At 50.3% G+C, this 21,359-nt stretch overlaps 1 protein-coding gene across 2 annotated transcripts in view; it reads right to left on the bottom strand.

The window, feature by feature from the left end:
• The window catches only part of Crispld2 (cysteine rich secretory protein LCCL domain containing 2), a 59,555-nt gene extending 41,568 nt beyond the window's left edge, over positions 1 to 17,987 (bottom strand). The window contains exons 1-2 of one of the 2 annotated variants that reach the window (XM_021220475.2): positions 17,902 to 17,987; positions 923 to 1,243 (exon numbers count right to left, since the gene is read on the bottom strand). In XM_021220475.2, the coding sequence (XP_021076134.1) occupies positions 923 to 1,162 (240 nt within the window). In that variant the 5' untranslated portion in view covers positions 1,163 to 1,243; positions 17,902 to 17,987. The remainder of the gene's footprint in view (positions 1 to 922; positions 1,244 to 17,901) is intronic. The other variant, XM_021220474.2, reaches the window with a different exon arrangement.
• Positions 17,988 to 21,359: the final 3,372 nt, after the last annotated feature.

The following is a 21,359-nucleotide window of genomic DNA, read 5'->3' as shown; positions in this document are numbered from 1 at the left end:
TCCATGAGATCCAGCTGTGGGGCATTTTCTCAATTAGTGATCAAGGGTGGGAGGGCCCATTGTGGGTGGTGCCAACCCTGGGCTGGTAGTCTTGGGTTCTATAAGAGAGCAGGCTGAGCAAGCCAGGGGAAGCAAGCCAGAAAAGAACATCCCTCCATGGCCTCTACATCAGTTCCTGCTTCCTGACCTGCTTGAGTTCCAGTCCTGACTTCCATTGGTGATGAACAGCAGTACAGAAGTGTAAGCTGAATAAACTCTTTCCTCCCCAACTTGCTTCTTGATCATGATGTTTGTGCAGGAATAGAAACCCTGACTAAGACAGAAGTCAATGACTGCTTCGGGGAGGAGGTAGCCTGTGACATGGGGGACACAGACAGAAACAGGGCTGAACAGGGAGAGAAGCCTGGCCTTGGGTCCACTGAGGGAATGAGAGAAAGAAGGGATTAGAAGAGAAAGAAGGTGTGAAGTGGGACGCCAGTGGGCAGAGTGCATATCAGTTAGAAGAGCCTGGAGCTGAGCCTGGAGAGTACAGCTGAGTTGGCAGAATGCTTGCCTCGCACGCACACGGCCCTGGGCTCCATCTCCAGGGCTGCATAAACTGGGCATGGCGGTGGACATCTATAGTCCTAGCACTTGGTGGTGAACATCTATAGTCCTAGCACTTGGGAGACAGAGCAGAAGATCTGAAGTTCAAGGCCATCCTTGACTACAGATTGGATTTAAAGCCAGCCTAAGCTGTCAGAAGGCACATTGGTAACCCCAACGCTTAGGAGGTTGGATGCAGATGGCTCAGAAGTTGAGTCAACCCCAGCTACATAGAGAGTTCAAGGATAGCCAGGACTCTGTGAGACCACTCAAAAAAAAGAAAAAAAAAGACACCGTCCCTCCCCTGGGCCCCTCATCACCCCAGTGGGACGCTCACCATGTGTTCCATGTTGGAGGCAGGGGGATACACCTGGCCTCGCAGCTTGTTGTGTAGCATGAGGATCTCCTGGCGGTCTGACATGGGGATGGCCCTGCGCACACGTGAGTGCGGCTCTGCGTGCTGGTACTTGCTCAGCAGCTTCTCCAGGCTCGTGGTGTTGGGAAGGAGAAAGGCCTGCACTCCGCAGACCAGCAGAGCCAGCCCCATCAGGACCATATGGTTCAGAAGACAGCTCATGGCTTCACGCCTTCAGCCACAACTAAGAGGACGAGGGCAGCAGCCTGGGGCTCCTGAAGTAGGGCTGGGTACCGGAAGGTTCTGGAAGGAAAAGAGGAAATGGGATACAGCAAATTAGAACCAGGTCAGCCGTGCCACCTCATCAGAACGGGGAAGGCTCTGTCCTATTGGTCAACGTTGCCCCTAGTCTTTGCTCACACAGAAACTCGGGGATGTAACTGTCATGTGGGCTTGGGAATTCCAGGGGCAAGGTGGACAGAGGTAGTGAGAGGACTGAAGATGAGGCAGAGTTCTAGAGAGTTACCTGCTGTCCCAGGAGGCAGGCAGAACCAGAATGCTCTCTATCACCCTCACGTATGATCTTATAGCTCCCAATCTAACAAACGGGACAGAGTGGGTTGAGGTGGCTGCCCACAGGAGCTGGGGCTAGAGCGGTGTTCTTAAGGCTAGCAGGGTGTTCACTGTTTCATGACACTCTCTGAAAGGGCTTCCATTTTGACCTGAGAATACCAACACGCCCAATTCGGGGACAGGGACACCCCAAAGCCAGACAATCAGGTCTGGCTCGGAGGTTCTTGCATACTGTCCTGCCTTCTGGGAAGGATGCTCGGAGGCAGGTCAAGCGGTGACTCTGCAGATGAGGACTCACTAATTAAGCCTCTGGGATGCTCAGCCAGGGCACGCCCCTGGAAACCCTCCAGGGTCCCAATCAAGCCTGTGTAAGACCAAAGGCACAACACAGAGAGGCGGGGCTCAGCTGCTCTCTCCTATGCCAGGATCAAACCCTGCCCTGCTCCTCAGGGGCAGAGCCCAGGAGACCACGGGTTGCCCACTGTGTGTAATGGCCCCAGCCAGGAAGCACACCAAGAATGCAGAACATTCAGGGTGCCCAAGCTCTCTTAGGTCAGTCACACCACCATAAACGCACATCCCAAGCTGCAGAGCCAGGTCAAATTGACACACCAAAACATGTCACTGCCTCTCCACCCTGGGATCATGGCAAGGCCCCACCTGTGTTTCTCCGTTCTTGACTAGCTCGAAGGGCAGGGCAGGGCAGGACCCAAAGCACTAACTGTCATGTGACCTTACCATGGCCAACCAGATGAAAACCCACGAACAGATAGAACCAGAGTGCACTCAGTAGGAGGAACAGTGGATGGACCGGCAGCAGGAAATGGGGTAGAGAACTATACTGGGGTAAAAGGAGCCAATAAATACAGTATGGTGGTAAGTTTAAAAACTGGTAGAAGCCGGGCATTGTGGCACATGCCTTTAATCCCAGCACTCAGGAGGCAAAGGCAGGTGAATTTCTGAGTTCGAGGCCAGCCTGTTCTACAGAGTGAGTTCCAGGACAGAGAAACCCTGTCTCGAAAAACCAAAAAAAAAAAAAAAAACCCTGGTAGAAGATGATACTGCATGTATGCTTGATACATGGGGCAAGGACTACAGGTCAGCAGTGGGCCACTTGGCCACCTTCCATTCATAGAGCTGGAAAAGCAAAGACAGAAAGAGACAACACACACACAGAGTACTACATATACACATATATACACACAATACACACACAGTCATATATATATGTATATATATATACATATATATACACAGTATACACACAGAGTCATATATATATATATATATACACACACAGAAATATATATATATATATACACAAGTACACATAACCAAGTATACACACACATATACATATATACATACATGTATATTACACACACACACATACACAGGTACACATACACAGAGAGTCATATATATATATACACACACAGAGAGAATCATATATGTATATACATATACACACAGAATTTATATATATATATAGAGTCATATATATTTATGCACACACACAAGTACACATACACACAGATATACACATACAACACACACAGATATACACACACATACATATATACATACATACTCAGACATACATGCACACATATACACATAAGCACACAAACACATACACGTAAACACCTACACTCTTGAACACACCTATGCACAGATCCATACACATAGACACATCCTACTATAAATAAAGAAACTTTAAGGTATCATGCCACAAACACAAGCAGAGAGACATGTATGAGAGGACACAGAGATGATGCCACCTGCAAGCCAGGGGAGACCTCGGGAGGAGCCAGTCCCACCCACAGCTCTGTCTCTGGCTCCTGGTCCCTGGCACTGTGGCAGCCATGTGAACTGTGGGGCCAAAACACATCAGAGCAACTCCACACCAGGCAATACAGGAGCAAGAAGCGGGTGGAGGGTCTCGGGTGTTCCTGGGCTATAGCATGCTAAGGAACAAGAAGGAGGGAGAAAGACAAGACTGGAGTCCGTGGGACCCGGTGCTTGCTGTAAGCCACAAGCTGGGGCATGGCTCAAAGGGACATGTCCAGAATCCCAGCTTGTGGGGGACCATTCACCACCTACTACCCAAACAGCTGTTATCAAAACAGGGCCAGATGTGCTACCCTTCCCTGTATTCCAAGGCTGAGGCCAAAAGATCACAAGGTCTAGCCAGCCTGGAATATATGGTAAGTTTGAGACCAGCCAACACCACTTGACAAGATCTTGTGTCAAAAGAAAAGAAAAAAATAAGGGACTAGAAAGATGACTCATTAGTTAAGAGCACTTGCTGCTGTTGTAAAGGACCCACATTAGATTTCAGCATCTATATAGTGACTTACAGTTATATCTACAACTCCAGCTCCAGGTGGTCTGATGCCCTCTTCTGACCTCCATGGGCACAGGCACGCACATGGTACACAGACACAAAGGCAAAAACACTCACATACATAAACTCACTGGATTTCGGGACCATGCTCACTCCCAGCACTGTGTATGCGTGTCTGCCTTTTCTTTAAATGGTGTGTGACATGTGATCTTGCCAGGAGCTGCACACAGAGGTCAGAGGACAACTTGCGAGGAGAGTCAGTGTGGGTTCCAGGGATCCGATGTAGGTCATCTGGCTTGGTGGCAAGTCCCTTCACCCACATACTAAGTCATCTCACTGGCCTAAAGACCTTTTGTGAAGGAGCAGTACATGCTGTCCTGGTTGCCTAGATTTTAGCGATGACTGAGTGGACCCTGACAGACAGTCTTGGCGGCTTTTAGAGGGAGTCCTACCCTCTTCTAGCCTCCAGGTGAGCACCTGGCTGCCATGGCTTTCCATTACCTAGAAGTACGATCCTACGGCTCCCATTCTATAATGTTCCATTTATACGGAACAGCTAGAGTTAAGGTAGCTGCCCAACGTTGGGCAACCAGAGACAGAAGCTGGGGCTAGAGGGCTGTTCTTTGGGGTAGAGGGGTGCTCGCCCTCTTTCACGACTCTCTCCAGAAGGCTTCCATTTTTGACTCCTTCCAATGCATTGGACTCAGGGACAGCCAGGCAACCAGGTCTAGCTCTGAGGTTCTGGCATCCTATCCTGCCTCTTGGGAAGGATGCTGGGAAGTTGGTTAACAAGGACCCCCTAATGTGTCACTCCAGGAAGACAAATGGAGCCTCTCTCAGGTACTTAGCTAAAACAGGTCCCCTCCTCAGCAAGCACATGCACAGTACCCTCTGTGCACGTCTTTGACACTCTGTGTGGGTTGCCCTCTCCAGCTGCAGCCCAGCTTCATTTTCCTCTGGCTTTCAGCTGCTCACAGTGGGGGCCTGGGTCACTGCTCCCCCAATCTCTGGAATAACGCTTGCACTCCTAGGCTCTTCTATCCCACCAGATTCTCCTTGGCCCTGCCAAATTCCATACCCTTTTTCCTTTCTGTGTACGGTCTGCATGTGTGAATATGCATGTCGCCACGTGTTTGTCTGCATGCCCACAGGTGTGCACGTGCATGTGGAGGCCACATGTTTTCCTCAATCACTCTGCACATTATGTCCTGAAGGACAGTCTCTCACCATTTCACCCAGCCCCGGTAGCCAGCTTGCTCTAAAGATTCGGCCTCATCTCCACCACACCCACCAAGGTTTTACATGGGTTCTGGCGATGTGAACCCTGGCCCTGACACTTGTGCGGGAATCTGTTTACACCCTGAGCCATCCCTCTGACCCTCAACATCCTTTCTAGAGGAGCCTCCTCCCACCAACCCTCTGACACTCCATCACTCACCAACTTGGACTATCCCCCATGGCGGCTGCAGAGCCACACAGCTAAGAGGGACTCTGTAAGGTTTCCTTCTCCTCTGCTACAGTGACAGAAGAGAATCCAAGTGTCAGGAGCCATCTAGCAAGGGCTAAGGCTAGCAGGTGGCCTTCCTGGAGGTGGCCCACTTCTTTGCAATGGCCTAAGGTGGGTGAGCTCTGAGAGGCAAGGTTCCAAGAGACTTCACCCCAGAATTGCCTCTTGCAGCTGCTGTCTTTCCTGTCGCTATTACATAGGCTAAGGATTCCTGGACATCAGCCCACCCTGTGGAGCAGACCTCCTGCAGATCAACATAAAGATGAACTTTTGTGAATGAATGCTGTGTGGATGAATTCATGATTTTATAGAATGGCTGATTTGATTCGAATTGTCTTAGGAAGAAAAATTTTAAGAAATGGTTTTAGTTGTTTTGCTAGAAAGATGTAACGAAAAAGTTGATTCTAGAATGTGCCCACTCCTCGGAATAGTAAGTAAAGGCTGCAGAATAAGGAACTCAGGGAGCTCTCATAACCACACTAAAGAGAGAGATGGGCTTGGGACAAATTTGTGTTCAAGGAGAAACATTCTGGTCCAAGGATGAAGCCACAGGTGTGCACTAAGACAAGGCCATAAGAAACTGTTGCTTTGAACTTATAACGAGCTTATAGAATGAAACACTGCTTTGAATTTAATATCAACATCCTTCTGTAATTCCCCTCTTGTAACATTTTATCTCTGAGGTAATTTTCTAAAGAATTTTTGTCTAAGGAGGTGTAAAAAGGCCAGAGAAAAGAAATAATGTTGCTTTGGAGGACCCTTCCTTCATCTATTCATCCACCCATCCAACCACCAAATGCATATGTCTGTTTGTCTATGTGTAGGTAAGAAGACTGGCCAAATGCGTGTGTGTGTGTGTGTGTGTGTGTGTGTGTGTGTGTGTGTGTGTATGTATGTATGTATATTTACCTGTGTGAATGAATTTCGTTTTTTTCCTTTCTTTTCTCTCTGGTTCAGAAAGAGTTAACGAGCCTGTCCAACAAGGGGCTCCTGGCTAGCTTGCCAGAGAAGGGAGAACTAGCAATAAATCCTTTCCCTAATCCCCTGCTGCTATACAGCAAGAGTTAATTATTAGAAACCAGAGGCATTTGGCCTTAGAATAACAAAGAGTTTAAGAAAGGTAAATACTGCAGCTTCCCAGTCCTGGAAACCCTCTAGATGGGGAGGAGGTCACCATTGCCCAGGAGACCCCAGCCAGCTAAAGCATGCAGCTCCCACGAGGACAAGCCAAGAGGGGTACAGGAAGCTTAGACAATGCTCTTGAACCCCAGGGTCAATGGTGAGACTCAGATTTTGAAATCAACCCTGCTGGACTGCCTACACTGCTAGGACTGGCATGCCCTGGGACCTGACTGTGGACAGAAGATTCTGCAGCCCCATTTCACAGCACACAAAACTGAGTCCTGCACACATGAACAGACTTGGGAGTCTGGGCAGCCCATTGGAGGCAGAGCTCTTTTGAAAGCTTGAGGACTCAACACAGTTTCCATTGCTTTAGCCTTCCAGTGACTCTCCCAGCACCGGCTGGTACTCGCTGCCATTTAGAGGTTGAGACGCAGACTTGTTGAAATGCTAGCACAGCTCCTGATCCAGCTATAAGAGGCCGGCAGGGAAGATGGTTGCATCATGTGGTCCAGATGCTCTGTGTTTGCGGAAGCCTGCCAAAAAGATGTCAGGGCTAAGACACCAGCTGCTGGCCCGGCCAGCTTCCGCACACACTGTTCCTGCAGCCCAGCCCCTGACCCCAGAGTGCCCGCTGCCAAGCCTGCCCGTGAACCTCTGCTCACTCTGAACTCTCCTTCCTGGAAAGCCTTGAGGGAATTAATCACGCCACAGACCTGTCAGTCCACTCACCCCTGAGTCCCAGAGTCTGTCTGACACATCTCTCTGTTCGATAAATATTTATGGAATGAGCAAGGAGGGGCATGCCTCCTCCTCCGTTCTGGATCAGAAGAGCCATATAAGGGCTGTGGTCCATGGGGGCCTCTCTGATGGCTGCATCCTGGGCTTTCGGGGAAACAGAACCTGGGTCTGACCCTTGACATTGCCTCTCCACAGCTGTGTGGCCTCAGACAAAAGCATTCAAGCTTCTCTCCCCATGTAGGGTGGGGGTACTCTAAGCCCCACAGTTCTGAGTAATGGAGGACCACACTGCAACATGGTTTCAAAAGCTGCAACTGGGAGGTTAGACGTCAGCTCCATCAGCAGAATGTGTAGCATATACAAAGCCCTCCATTCCATCCACAGCCTGAAGATGCCCTTGGGAGGTGGAGGCAAAAGGATCAGAAGCTTGGGGCAATCCTCTGCTACATAGTGAGCTTGAGGCTAGCCTGAGCTACTTGAGACCCAATCTCAAACAAGCAAAAGATGGGGGCTGGGACCAAGGGCATGGAACTGATAGAACAGCCCTTCATGCAGCTCTTAGTTCAAAGTCTCAGCGTGGCCTGAGAAGTATAGAACTTAAAAATCCTGTTAAGCATCTGGAACTTGGGAGAAAGGAGCCCCAGGACACTTGACTCAGTGACTCTTTAGCCTGGGTCTCTTGGCTTTCTGGGGAAGGAGGTTCCAGGACATCGGGCTGGAGGGTCATTGCTAACCCTCTGGCTGGGAGCCACCCAGGCAACTGTGCATAGAGAAGAAGGTCATCTTCCTTTGGGACCCCCTTTCCTCTGTGTCACAGGCCTGTCTGTCTGGGAGCTGGCCCCCAGCACTGAGTCTGGTCCCTATGCAGCTGCTCACAATGGACGTCCTTATGTGCTGGGAGTTGGGTGATAGACACCCGAGCATACAGCCTGTTCTGTATTGCTCACCCTTTCCCTTGGCCTACACATCCCACTGTGGCCAACTCCAAGCCACCAACCCATATGAAGCCACTAAAGACAGTGTCTGTAGGAAAAAACCACTGCAATTGCCCACTGGCCATCACCCCGAGACACAGACAGAGTAAGAAGCCGTTTGAAAGGTCTCAGCCTTAGGACCCGGCTGCCTTTCATTTAAATGTGACTTCCTTTCTTCAAGGTTGTATGATTTAGCCACCACAGAGGTTCTGCTTTCCCGTTTGTGACCTATCAGAAAACTGAGCTATCAGCCCTGGCATACCAAAGGCTAATGAGTCTATATCCATATCCACAGTGATGACTTGGCTAAGGCGTGACAAATGGGGATGGCCCAGCAGTGTACCGGTCCCTTCATTCCTGGAATCTCCTGTGTCATCATCTACACAACAGATGGGCTCACTGATTTTATTAGCCCCATTTCACAGATGAGGAAATAGAGGACAGTAAATAAAGATAGTAAACAGCCTGGTCAGGGTCATAGAGAAGGCCTGAGGGGCAGGGACAATTTTATTCCTATAGTCCAGTCTCCCATCTGTCCACCTTCCCCAGGCAGCATTTCTCTGCTCCACTGCCCCACATCAATGAGATGCCACAGCCCAGAGGCCTGCTCCCTAGACAGCCACTGACCCCCAACACAGCTGAGGGCTTTCCCAGCTCACTCCTCCTCAAATCTAACAAGGGAGAGCCGAAGTCTGAGCAAGAAGCCAAGGACAGAGCAGAGTCATACCCACAAACCACCCAGAAATCCCGGGAATGGAGTGTGGCTGGGAGGAGGGGCTTCTCCACCCCCAAGCAGATCTCAGTGATCCAGGCTGGGCAGGGAACATCCCGTTACAGCCGCTTGGGTGAGCAGCAGACAGCGGGGCGGGGCGGTGGCGTCTCCCCTCCTGGCTGGATCCCGGCTGCTTCTTGACAGGATCAAGGTCAGACCCAAGGGAGGTGAGAGGCTGGCTCTGTCCCTGCTGGCCACCCCACCGTCACTCCAACTCCCCACACCTAGGTGCTGGCCCACCGTGGTGGTCTCCGTCTTACAGGATCAGGTGTCTTTGGTGCCTCCAGCAAGAGACATGGTCCTTAGGGGACTTGTGGAACAAATTCAGATGCTTAACAAATACAAGAACTCTTTCATGTTAGCCAAGGGCTTTACCGTTAAGCACTATCTTCTTATCATTTTTTATTTTGAACCAGGGTCTCGCTAAGACACCGCGATCTTCCCACCCCAGTCTTTCCAGGAGATGGGATCAAAGGCCTAAAATACTAAGCTAGACTAGTTCTGGACAAAAAGAATACTCAGCCAACAAACATGTAACCCACTTCGTGCTAAAACCAAGCATGTTCCATGTAAGTCAAGATAATATGTTAAAAATAAATAAAAAGGACAAATTAAGTGCTTGGATAACAAATTAATGTTTTCTTACAAATAACCCATGCGGAACTCAGGCCTGACCTTGTTCGGCTGATGTGGGAAGGTCTCCATGGCAACCGTTCACATCAAACTCTGGATAAGGAAATGACTGGTGCCACAGTCATAAGCAGTGTAGAAACATGTCTGAGTCGGGCCTGGGTTCAAATCCCATCCTCTACGGAAAGCTACCCGCTACCCACAGGATCATTACCTCACCGCAGCTCTAGTTCCTCGGGGACACGGCAGGGCAGGGCCGGGACAGGTGTAAAGACCACAGGATCCGTTACTTATCTGACCAATGTCCACAGTACCTCTTTCCCTTTGCCTTCTGAGAAATGGGGGCAACCAGGACTAGCTGCACAGCCCCAATATGATGCACCCTAGGAAGGTAGAGCAGCGTCAACAATATGGCCGAGCTGGGAACTAGATGTGGGGTCTCTTCTGTCGGGCTCCACAGAGAAGCCAGTCCTGAGATCCTGCCTATGAAGGGAGGTTTTGCCCAGTCAACATTGGTGCTGGGAACTAGGCTGGAAAAGGCCCCTGCAGAGGTGAGGCCATGACCCCTGTGGTTGGGGTGAAGGAAGGATGAAGATGTGGAGGGGATCCTACCTGCACGTACTAAAGTCAAGCACAGAAAAGGAGCCAGGATCACAGGCAGCCAGGGCCAGGTAGCCAGGGGTTTGGAAGGCAGCTGTAAGGAGCCCTCCTTTCTGTCCAGTGCAGAGGGTCCTCTGTGGGAAGTAAGTGCTGGCTGAGGTCTGCTTTAACTTTAAAAGCCCATCCATGGTCAGCAGGCAGGCAGAACCTCACCTTTGCGTGTGGCCCAAAGCCAGCCAGACTCTGAGGATTAAACACACACAGTTCCTTCATGTGAAGTTTAAACCTGGCCTGCACCTTTAGAAGTCAGGAAATGGTTACCCTGAGGGTGGGGTGGCGGGGGGGGCACCTCTGTAGGCTGGGCTCGGGAACCTAATCTGGGAGGAGATTTACCTGACAGTGGATTAGCGATGCTCTCCCCTCTCTTAGATGTTGAGCTTCAGTGAAAACTAGGTTTATTTTTAAGATGGAAATATCTCAGACTGTTTGAAAGATTAATTACAAGAGGCATGAACGGGCCCCTCAAAAACTATGCCAGCACACAGGAGAGAATCGCACCCATCTGAGGCTAGCCCCTTAAGAGTCTCTAGGCTGAGATTGAACCCCAACACCCCTGCAAAGTAAACCAAGAGGAAAAAGTCCAGATAAGGGCCAGCCGGGGAGTGTGGAACCCAGACAGGGCCGGGTCCATCCCCAAGCTGGCAGGGCACTTTGTCCCACACTGCCAAGGCCCTGATGAAAATATCTCTTGGTACTAGCCCAGCTGCCAAGGTCCTGGAAATAAATAGTGTGTTCAGCCACAGAGGAGGATAGCTAGGGTGTGTAGGGAGCTGTGTGTGTGTGTGTATGTGTGTGTCTGTGTTCTATGTGTCTCTGTGTGTGTTTATGTGTGCATGTGTCTGTGTCTATGTGTATGTGTGTCTGTGTTTGTCAGTATGTATGTGGTATGTTTGTATGTGAGTCTCTGTGTGTGCCTGAGTCTTTTTGTATGTGTCTATGTGTGTGTGTCTGTGTGTGTGTGTCTGTGTGTGTGTGTGTCTGTGTGTGTGTGTGTCTGTGTGTGTGTGTCTGTGTGTCTACATGTGCGTGTCTATGTGTGAGTGTCTGTGTGTGTGTGTCAGTGTGTATGTGGTATGTTTGTATGTGAGTCTCTGTGTGTGCCTGAGTCTCTTTGTATGTTTCTGTGTGTGTGTGTGTCTGTGTGTCTACATGTGTGTGTGTCTGTGTATTTTTGTGTGTGTCTGTATGTGTGTCTACATGTGTGTGTCTGTGTGTATGTGTGTATGTGTGTATGTGTGTGTCTGTCTGTCTGTGTGTATGTCTATGTGTGTGTGTCTGTGTATGTATGTATCTGTGTGTCTGTGTGTATGTGTCTATGTGTGTGTGTCTGTCTGTGTGTATGTCTATGTGTGTGTGTCTGTGTGTGTATGTATCTGCGTGTCTGTGTCTATGTGTGTGTATCTGTGTCTGTGTGTGTCTATGTGTGTCTGTGTGTGTGTCAGTGTGTATGTGGTGTGTGTCTATGTGAATCTCTGTGTGTACCTGAGTCTCTTTGTGTGAGTCTGTATGTTTATCTCTGTGTATGTGCTTATGTGTGTTGTGTGTGCATGTGTGTATCTTCTGTGTGTGTGTATGTGAGTCTCTGTGTGTGCTTGAATCTCTCTGTGTGTGTCTCTGTATGTGTCTTTGTGTGTGTGAGTGTATGTGTGTGTGTTGATGCTCTTCGGGAGTCATATCCCTTATTTATTTATTTACATTTTTAAAATGGTTTCTCACTGACCTGTGATTTGCAAATTCAACTAGGCTTGCTGGAAAGCAGGTCTCAGTGCTGGAAGCACAGGCAAATACCACCACACCCAGCATCTTTATGTGGGCTCTAGGGATTGGTCTTGGGTCACTGGGCTTGTACAACAGGCACTTTGTCACCTGAACTGTCTCCACAGCCCTACAGCTGGAGCAGCACATGGTTGGTGCATAGCTGGCTTCACAGCACATCAGTAGACACACCCAGCAAGGTCCCTGGCACTCAGAGGCACTACGCATGCACCAGAAGGATCTTGAGATTTTTGTGACACTCACTAGGGTCCCAGAGTATCTGGAATCAGCCTTGTGCAGAGTGCCACCAAGTGCCGTGTGCTTCCAAAGAAAAGTCCGGGTTTTGGCTTATCGGTTGCTACTAAACCAGGGCTCACACATGCTGCAGAGCTAAGGGTAACCCTGGCCCCAAACCCTGCTCCTTGGCTCCCGGTTACAGGGACATTTCAGCCACCGAGCTCCTCCAGAGGCAGGAGGATGGGCAGATTTGAGGCCAGCCTTGGCTACATAGCAGTACCTATTTAGAAGAGAAGAACAGGACGCCAGCTGCACTTCCTGGTTCAGATGGCGCCTGGTCACTTGTGTTTCTGTTGAAGCCACAGGGTTGCTGCTAGTCTGGGGACCACACTTAGGGAATCCCTGCTTTCAAGAGCCTGCCTGCCATCTTGTCATTCCACACCTTGGGTTTTGTTGCTGTATCTGATTGCTTGGGGCAGGATCTCACACAGAGCAAGCAAGCCTTGACCTCATCCTGTGGTGAGGATGACCTTGAATTCCTGATCCTTCTGCCTCCTAGGGTTAGGGGTGTGTGCCACCGTGCCCTGTTTAAGGGTGCTGGGGATGGAACCCAGGGCTCTGTGCACACTAGGCAAGTGTTCTTCCAGCTGAGTTACCTTCCCCTGCTTTTCTCAACTTTCCCCAGACCCCAGCACATCCAGAGCTTAGTCCTGACCTCCTGCCTCTGCCAGCATACTCTTTGTGTCTTATACAGAAGGGATTGCATTAAGTATTTCAAGAAAAAAAATTTTCCAAGTCATTTTATTCCTGCCCCTCAGGAGAACTTTGAGAACTTGCTATGAAGAGCCATTGGGAACAAAATCAGAGCAAACATAAGTGGCCACTGAGGTCAGTTACAGAAGGCTTGCTCTTCGTTGGCAAAGGAGGTCAGGACATGGCATGGGGTGGGACTTAGATGACCCTACCTGACGCTTTTACTACCCTGTAAGCAAAAGCCTCCATCTCCTTCAGGACTTGCTCCTAGATAGTAGTTGCTTAGTGGTGCAACCCATTACCACAAGATAGACCCCGCCACCCTGGGCTGATCCTTCACCCTGGCCATCCCCACTGCAGGCCTATTGAAGCCGTGTGGAGCAGCCACTTTCCCTTTTCCTTTTGAAAAAGCTGAAACATGGTCTCTTGGGTCTGGTGTCCTGGGCCTACTCCATGAAGGGTCAGAAGACACCAGCTTGACACCAGCTCCCAGTCCTTGAGAGCAAGTGGGATTCTTTCTGTCTGGGGACAGGGCTAGCTCTGGGATCTCTGCCCTACAAGCAAACGGAAGCACGGGTGCCTTTTGTTCTGGGATGTAACCACTCAGCATCAACACATGACATGTTCCAGAACCCGGATTGAAAAATGTGGGCTTTCATCGTTTGTAAGAATTTTTTTTTTTTTTTTTTGTTTTTAATGATGGGCCAGAAGTTGCAAAATCCCTCACTAGCCACCTCCCCCTCGTCGTCATTGTCGTTTGCACCCCGCCCCCCCCCCCCCGATTTTGTGGCTTTTTCCTAAGCTGACACAGCACTGGAGGCCAGGCAAACCTCCTTCTGGCTGGATCATCATGTCCTCATGGCCTGGAAAGGGGGGCGGGGGGCTGCCCGAAAGTGCCACAGTTGCAAGCTAGGGGTCGGAGACAGAGCAGTGCTCCCCCAAGGCAATGTCTCAGACATGATTCTCAGTGGGTTTCTGTGACTCAGGACAAGACGTCAGCCCTGCCACAAAACTCTAGGCAATAGTGTCTGTCCATACCCACCATGGAAGAGCTCCCTGCCTGCTGGCTGAAAGCCGGGCTCATGCCGACCTCACGGAGGATGATGGAGCCAGCTTTCTCACCATTACACATCCAATGACCATGTGACCTGCTGTCTCCTCTGCACACACATCCACAGAACCACACACACAATTGGGGCAGGATCTCACACAGAGCAAGTGAGCCTTGACCTCATCACATGGTTGAGGAGGACCTTGAATTCCTGATCCTCCTGCCTCCGTCTCTAGCACCAGGATTAGGGATGTGTGCCCTACTCTTAGGCAGTACAGCTTGGCCCCTGGCTGGGCCCCACTGTAGGTTCAGAGGAAGGTGCTGTACCAGATGACAAATGTGACTGTCACAGCAGAGTGTGCCACAGGCTTGTCATGACATAAGGATGATCTTAGCATCTCCAGGTGCCTGGCCCAGGTGGGGTTGGGGGGGGGGGTGTAGGGCAAGATGTCTATAGAAGTATGCAAAGGAAAATATGCACTACAGAGAGTGGGGGGGTATGTAACTAAGCGGCGCCTGCCTAGAACCCCCAGTGACGAGCTGGGGTGTGACTCGGTAGTGGCAGGCGCACTGGCCTTGCACACACGAAGCCTTCTTTCATCCCCAGCACAAAAAAATAAAAATGAGCCAGACACGGTGGTAATGGTACAACTATAATCCAAGGAATAAAAGGACAGAAGCCAGCATGGGCTACATCATGAGTTCCCAAGCCAGCCATGGTGACACAGTGAGACTCTGTCTCAAAACAAGAAAGAAGATGCTGTAACAAAACAACCACTTTGCATACTAAAACAGAAACAAACAAACAAGCAAAACAAAACACAAAAGCCAGGTGTGCTGGTGCATAGCTTTAACCCCAGCACTCTGGGAAGCAGAGGCAGGCGGTCTGAGTTCGAGACAGGGCTAGTCTACAGAGCAAGTTGCAGGCCAGCCAAGGCTACATTGTGAGACCCTGTCTCAAGAGGAAAAAAAAAATGCAGTAAAAATATTCAGATATGGGTTACCGAATGCATGGATCTTGCAAACACCCAGGCACAAAGACCGCATGCTGCAGGATTCCATCTGTGAGAGATGTCCAGAGTCACCCGAGATGAGCAATCACTGGAGGAGCCTGGGGCATAACTGTTCATGCACACAGGATGCCAGTGTTCTGGAACTAGATGATTGCGTTGGCCATACAACACTGCCGACATACTCAATGCCCCTCGGTTGTGCACTTGATAATGCCGACTGTGAGGAGGGCTGAGGAGATGTCTCAGCAAACAGCTAAGAAAGAGCACTTGCTTCTCTTGCAGAGGACCTAAGTTTGGTTCCCAGTATCTTCATGGGGGGATTCACAACCGCCTGTAACTCCAGTTCCAGGGCGGGTTCTGAAACTCTCCATCCTCCTCAGGCAGTACAATCCCATGGACAGACCCACATACAGATGAACACAGGCACATAAAATGACTAAATAAGTATTTTTAAAGTAGTGCATTTGGGGGGGGGGGACATCGGAATGACTCAGTGGGGAGAGGCACTTGCCGCCAAGCCTGAGAATCTGAAGTCAATCACTTCCTTAGATCCACAACCACAGATGGAGAGATGGACTCCATAGGTTGTCCTCTGACTTCCACACTTGCATGCCCCGTGGCATGTGCATGCCCACACACGTGCATGCGAATGCCTCCATACTTGGATGCATGCATGTATGCGTACGCACACATGCACTCAATAAATATCGATTTTTTAAAATTTAAAAATAAAAATGATATATTTTATGTGTGTGTGTGTGTGTGTATTTTCTACTTTTTCAAGAAAAGACAAAACAAAAAGAACATGACTGAATGCCCTAGGCTCAGGACCCCCTCATGTGGCTGTCCTTTTCTGCTCTGTTGCTTGCAGGGCACTCAGTTGGGGACATCATAAGGTGCCCTATGTCCCCTAGCTGAAGGACCTCTCCGTGGAGTGAGATGATGGCATTCTGGCCACACCGAGGTTTCCCATCCTGAAGAGCCATCCAGTTATCAACCCCTTGACTGACGTGGACTCTGTACATCTGGGACTCATCAAACGCAGTGAGTTTAAAAAAAAAAAAACTTTTTTTAAGCTTCTAGTTCCCAGAGTAGCAGACACAGAGGCACCTCCCCTACTCACAAATTACCCTGGTGACGGAGAAGAGCCTCGAGCCAGCTCCCACCAGGCCAAGGTCAGCACCAGGGTCCTGCCTTCAGACACTCCAGTGGAGTTCACACAACACGGATGCTCCAGACAAATGTCAGGCGGCAGCCTTACTATAGCTGTCACTGTGTAAGAATCAACATCTCCCTCTTCGCTTCTCTCTGGGTGCCTTGTCTAGATGTTTGTCCAGGACCCCTTAGATAAAGCCCCCCCTGTGAAGGTCAGGTTAAAGGCAGAGGCAGTAGTGGACAGATAGCTGTCTTTAAAAAGACAGAACCAACAAGTCATGGGTGTTAGCGTCTGGAGCCAAGCCCACCTACAGTGGTAAGATCACAAGTCACTCTCCACTTTCAGCCCAGATTCAGGACTCTGAGCAACTGACCGAGGTCCCCAGTCACCGCTCCCAAGTCAGGCACTATAGCCCCACATCTGCTATTCCTTCTGGGGGTGAGGTGAGGACGGTGGCAGATACAGGATGCCAAGTGCATGCTGTGCGTCCCTCGGTTGGTTTGTGGCGAGCAGCATGGTCCCAGCCTTGTTCTGCAGGGCTGTCAGACTCCAGACCTGATGTGTGGAGTGTAAGATCATTTGGAGAAGGCAGGGCTACCCTACTTCCCCAGGGCAAGGAGCCCAGGTCTAACAGCGGACATTTCCAGCCCCACTCTTGGCTCCAGGACAGCCAGGCATCCAGACAGCCTCTCACATGGGCTTAGTCACCGTAGCAACTCACCTTTCCCTGGAAAGAGGGCCAGTTCAAATTGCACCCACTGCGGCAACAGGCATCTGGCTGAGTCTGTACCCCAGAGGAGCTGATCTTGGCTTTCCTCATCTGGGGCCAATACTCCTGACAGGAGGACTTAATTCAAGATGCCCACTTTAGGAAAAGACCCTGTCATGTGTTCCCTAAAACAATCTCTAGAAGAGTTGCCTCTAAACCCAACACTCAGGAAACTGAGACAGAAGGATTCCTATGTGCTAGCGTCCAGACTGTGCTACACCTGGACACGTCCCTGGGAAGCTTTGGAGGAAGTCAGAGGTGGCTTCCAGACCTGTCTCTGCTGGTCCAGCTCACTTTACCTCTCTGACCCTCCCTACTCTTATCTGAAATAGGGTTAAGAGACCTCTTCACCACAAGCCTGTTGCCAATGAAATTTAAAGGTTCTGTCATTTGGAACCAAAGGCACTTACTTACCTGCCCCTGTGATCACCTGAACCTTATCCTCATAGAGTGAAACACCCCTCTATTGCAACCAAGCCATCAACGAGCCAGTTATCGACGCCCACTGACAACACACTACCGCCCCAAATAGTGGCAAAGTGCCTTGGGTAGGCAAAAGAGCGCGCCTCAGTGAAGCGCGAAACTTCGTGCAGCCAGGCTAGGGATACTAGCTCCAACAGCTTCCTAACCGTGAGTCAGTCGCGGGCAAAAAGCTTCCTAGCTGAACCTCATCGTCTTCATCTGAGAAGAATCTTGCAGGTAAGGGCTCGGCAGAACGGCGGCACAAAGCCCTGAAGCACCGCGTCTGCCTTAGTCAGGGCAAGAGAGTCGAAAAAGGACCGAAAGAGGAGACAACGCAGCCGAAGCAGTGGGGTGGCTAAGAGTTCGAGAACAGCATAGGCTACGGGATGAGACCTGTTCTCCTACAGACAAAAGAGCAGCGGGACCGAGTCCCTCTCACCTGCGCGGAACTCTGGCCTCAACCTGGGGATCGCTGGGCAAGCAAGTTGCAGATCTGGGACCTTGCGGATGCTGGGCGCTGCGAGTGGGTCCCGGACTTGAGCGCGGCCCCTAGTAGAGCATCCTGAGCCACGCCCCACTAGTCCACATTCAGCGCTGATTGGACTGCGAGGCGCCGGCCCCGCCTCCTGTTTTCGGGAGGGTGGAGACACTGAGGACCACGATGCGCAAGGAACGCGCGGCCCCTAGCCGTGACCATAAAAGTAGTTTTCATTGAGCGCTTTCTGCGCGCGGCAGGCTGGGCACCCCCGGACAGTCCGTAGCCTGCGGACCCCACCCCGTTCTACTACTCAAGTGAAGGACAGAACAAAAGACCACCAGGAAGCACGTGCTGAACCAGGGTGTGCGCATTTATCCGCCCCGACCTATTCCCAAACTAGGAGGATCTCGGGGTTCCCAGCAATTCAGGGAGGAGGCTATGTCCCACTTCTGTGGAGAGATTATCCCGCCTCCTCAAGAACCCCAGGGTGAGGTTCCAGTAAGCTTAGTACCACGTGCCCCAGGGCATTTGGCGTCTACCTGGAGCAAATATCCTGAGGTTAGAATCCCGGAAATTACTTTAGGTAAGGTTGACATCCAAACACTTAAGGGCAAGTGGGGGAATGGGTGGGAAGAGCTAAGAGATCCTCCAGAACACTCTCAGTCACTTAAAGTGGGACTGGAAAAGACCACCCATCCACTAAGAGGCAGGTAAAGCCTCTCACTGACACTTCCACAAATACTACCAGGAGCAGGTACAGAGGAGCCCACTGGGGTCCTCAGGGGCCTAGACATGTTGGGGAACCTGGATTCCAACCAGAGATCTTTACCCAAGTCCTTGACGCAACACTGCGCAGATAAAGATTCAGATATGCTAATATTCTTCATTTTAAATCCCGTCCTTAATGCTCAGTTTTGGAAGCATCCATCATCAAGCGACCTGCACTCACTTGCAACACCCTGAGCTGTCTTCCAAGTACCAGAGGAGTCAGTGCTGATTAACAGAGCGCCCTTGGGGGTGACCCAGAACAAGGCCAGTGAGGGTGGGTACTGTGCTCCATATGCCATTCTCTGGTGCTGATGATCTGGCCTGACCACCCTCAGACGCCAGCATCCCTCTTCTCCTCAGTGAAGGGACTGACCAACACAGAGAGATTCCTGCACGCATCTCTGAGTCACAGGTCTCCAGAGTGCGCGTGCCGTGCCCACTCTGTTGCCAATGTCCGTGACCATTAAGCCTTGAATGCAAAACAGGATAAACTGGGTCCTGTTACCCACCCAGGAACCGGGAAGCGATGAGGAACAGGGCTTTTCTGGGACCCAGCATTTGGGCAGGAGTGGCTTGTCAGTAGTAAGTCCCAGGCTCTGAGTGGCCCCACCACACCGCCCTACTGACGCTTTTCATGACAACCTTGCAAAGCTCCCTGATGGCTCGGTGTGACTCTTAGACATCCCTCCCCACCGAAGCAGTCTACGTGCCTATCATCATCGGATCAAATCGACATGCCAAGTTTCCCTCGGTCTGGCCATCCCTTCCCCAGAACCTCCAGCTCTTCTTCCTACTCTTCCTCAGTTTCCCCTTCCCCTCCCCTGTGTGGCCTTCTCGTCTAACCTGCCCCATTTCTCCGGCACCAAAAATAGTTTCCGAGTGTCAGGAGCTATGCAGGGGAACTTCAAGCGCATCTTCTGGTCAGCCTCTCACGGCCTGATGGAAAGGGGGCTCTGCCTACAGATGGGGACACTGGGTACAGGCAGGTGAAGGCACTTATCCAGGTTTACCTGGTTGTCCATTGGTGAGACTGGGATCCCCAACCCAGGCAGCCTGTGTCGGAGCCCCTACTATATCTTAATGTATCTCGCCAAGATTGCGACAACATTGAGACCTAATTACCCAGGGAAGATATGGTGGAGGTGGGGAGAGCAAGTTGGGATGTTGTGAGATCCCCAGGACTGTAAAGAGGACCCAAGAGCACAGGGAAAGGCCATCTGTGAGCTGAGAAGCAACCTTTGACAGCCTCACTGCCCAAGCTCCACTGTGTATAACCTGTCACCCAGTGCTGTCTTGACCCAGCAGCCCAAATGGGCCAGGACAACCTATCACCTTGGCCTCTAAGTCATGTGACAAGCAGATTAGAGAGTTTTTATTTAAAATGAAAGAGCTATTTCATTTCTTATTGATATATCAGGGAGGCTAAACAAATTTCAAAAGTAGAATGTCACAGCTAGTACTGCTGTGTAACAAATTATCCTATATTATAGCAGCTTGGAGGGAGATGTTCCAGTTGTATAATGGTTATTTAGTGCTAATGATATATGTGTGTGTATTCATATATACCTGTTTTGACACCCAATATTATGGTTATGATACACACACACACACACACACACACAAGACATCTTTAACAGCCCCGTTTGTTGTTGTTGTTGTTGTTGTTGTTGTTGTTGTTGTTTTAGGCCTATAATGTACTAGATAGGGGACTCTGGAAAGGTGTGGTTGGTGAGGTTAATTTCTTCCTTAGGGCCTCTCATTGGCTGTAGTCAGCTGTTGACTGGAGCTAGACACTGAGCGTAGTGTTTGATATTATCTATAGAATGGGTGGGATTCCAGCTGGGTTGCTGGCTGTAGTTGGCTCTAGCCTTTCCAGTGGATAGTGTCAGGTGGTCAGACACATGGTGCCTAGCTGTCCCTAAAGCAAGCTTCCTCCAAAGCCAGGTGCCTTGGGAGGGCCTTTGATGGCCTCGTGTTAGAGACATGCCTCACTCTTGCTAAAACTACAGAGGCTAATCAGCTTCAAGGAGATGGGCACAGAGCACAGCCCTACGCAAGTGGAAATGAAGGAATTTGCAGAGCTCTTAAACAAAAAGAAAAAGAAAAAGAAAAAAGTCCACAGATGACCAGACACCATACAGCTGCTCCATAAAAACAAGGTGTTGTTCCTAGGGGCTGAGCACCTAACCTAGTGAGGAGCACCTAACCTAGTGAGAAGCACCTAACTTAGTGAGGAACATCTAATCTAGTGAGGAGCACCTAACCTAGTGAAGAGCACCTAACTTAGTAATGAGCACCTAACCTAGTGAGAAGCACCTAACTTAGTGAGGAACATCTAACCTAGTGAGGAGCACCTAACCTAGTGAGGAGCATCTAACTTAGTGAGGAGCACCTAACCTAGTGAGGAGCATCTAACCTAGTGAGGAGCATCTAACCTAGTGAGGAGCACCTAACCTAGTGAGGAGTACCTGACCTAGTGATGAGCACCTAACCTAGTGAGGAGCATCTAACCTAGTGAGGAGCACCTAACCTAGTGAGGAGCATCTAACTTAGTGAGGAACACCTAATCTAGTGAGGAGCACCTAACCTAGTGAGAAGCACCTAACCTAGTGAGGAGCACCTGACCTAGTGATGAGCACCTAACCTAGTGA

Source organism: Mus pahari, chromosome 20 (genome assembly GCF_900095145.1).
Source record: "Mus pahari chromosome 20, PAHARI_EIJ_v1.1, whole genome shotgun sequence".
Classification (NCBI taxonomy): Eukaryota; Metazoa; Chordata; class Mammalia; order Rodentia; family Muridae; genus Mus; species Mus pahari.
The sequence above is the reverse complement of the archived record's forward strand: the minus strand, read 5'-3'. Positions and strand labels throughout refer to the sequence as shown.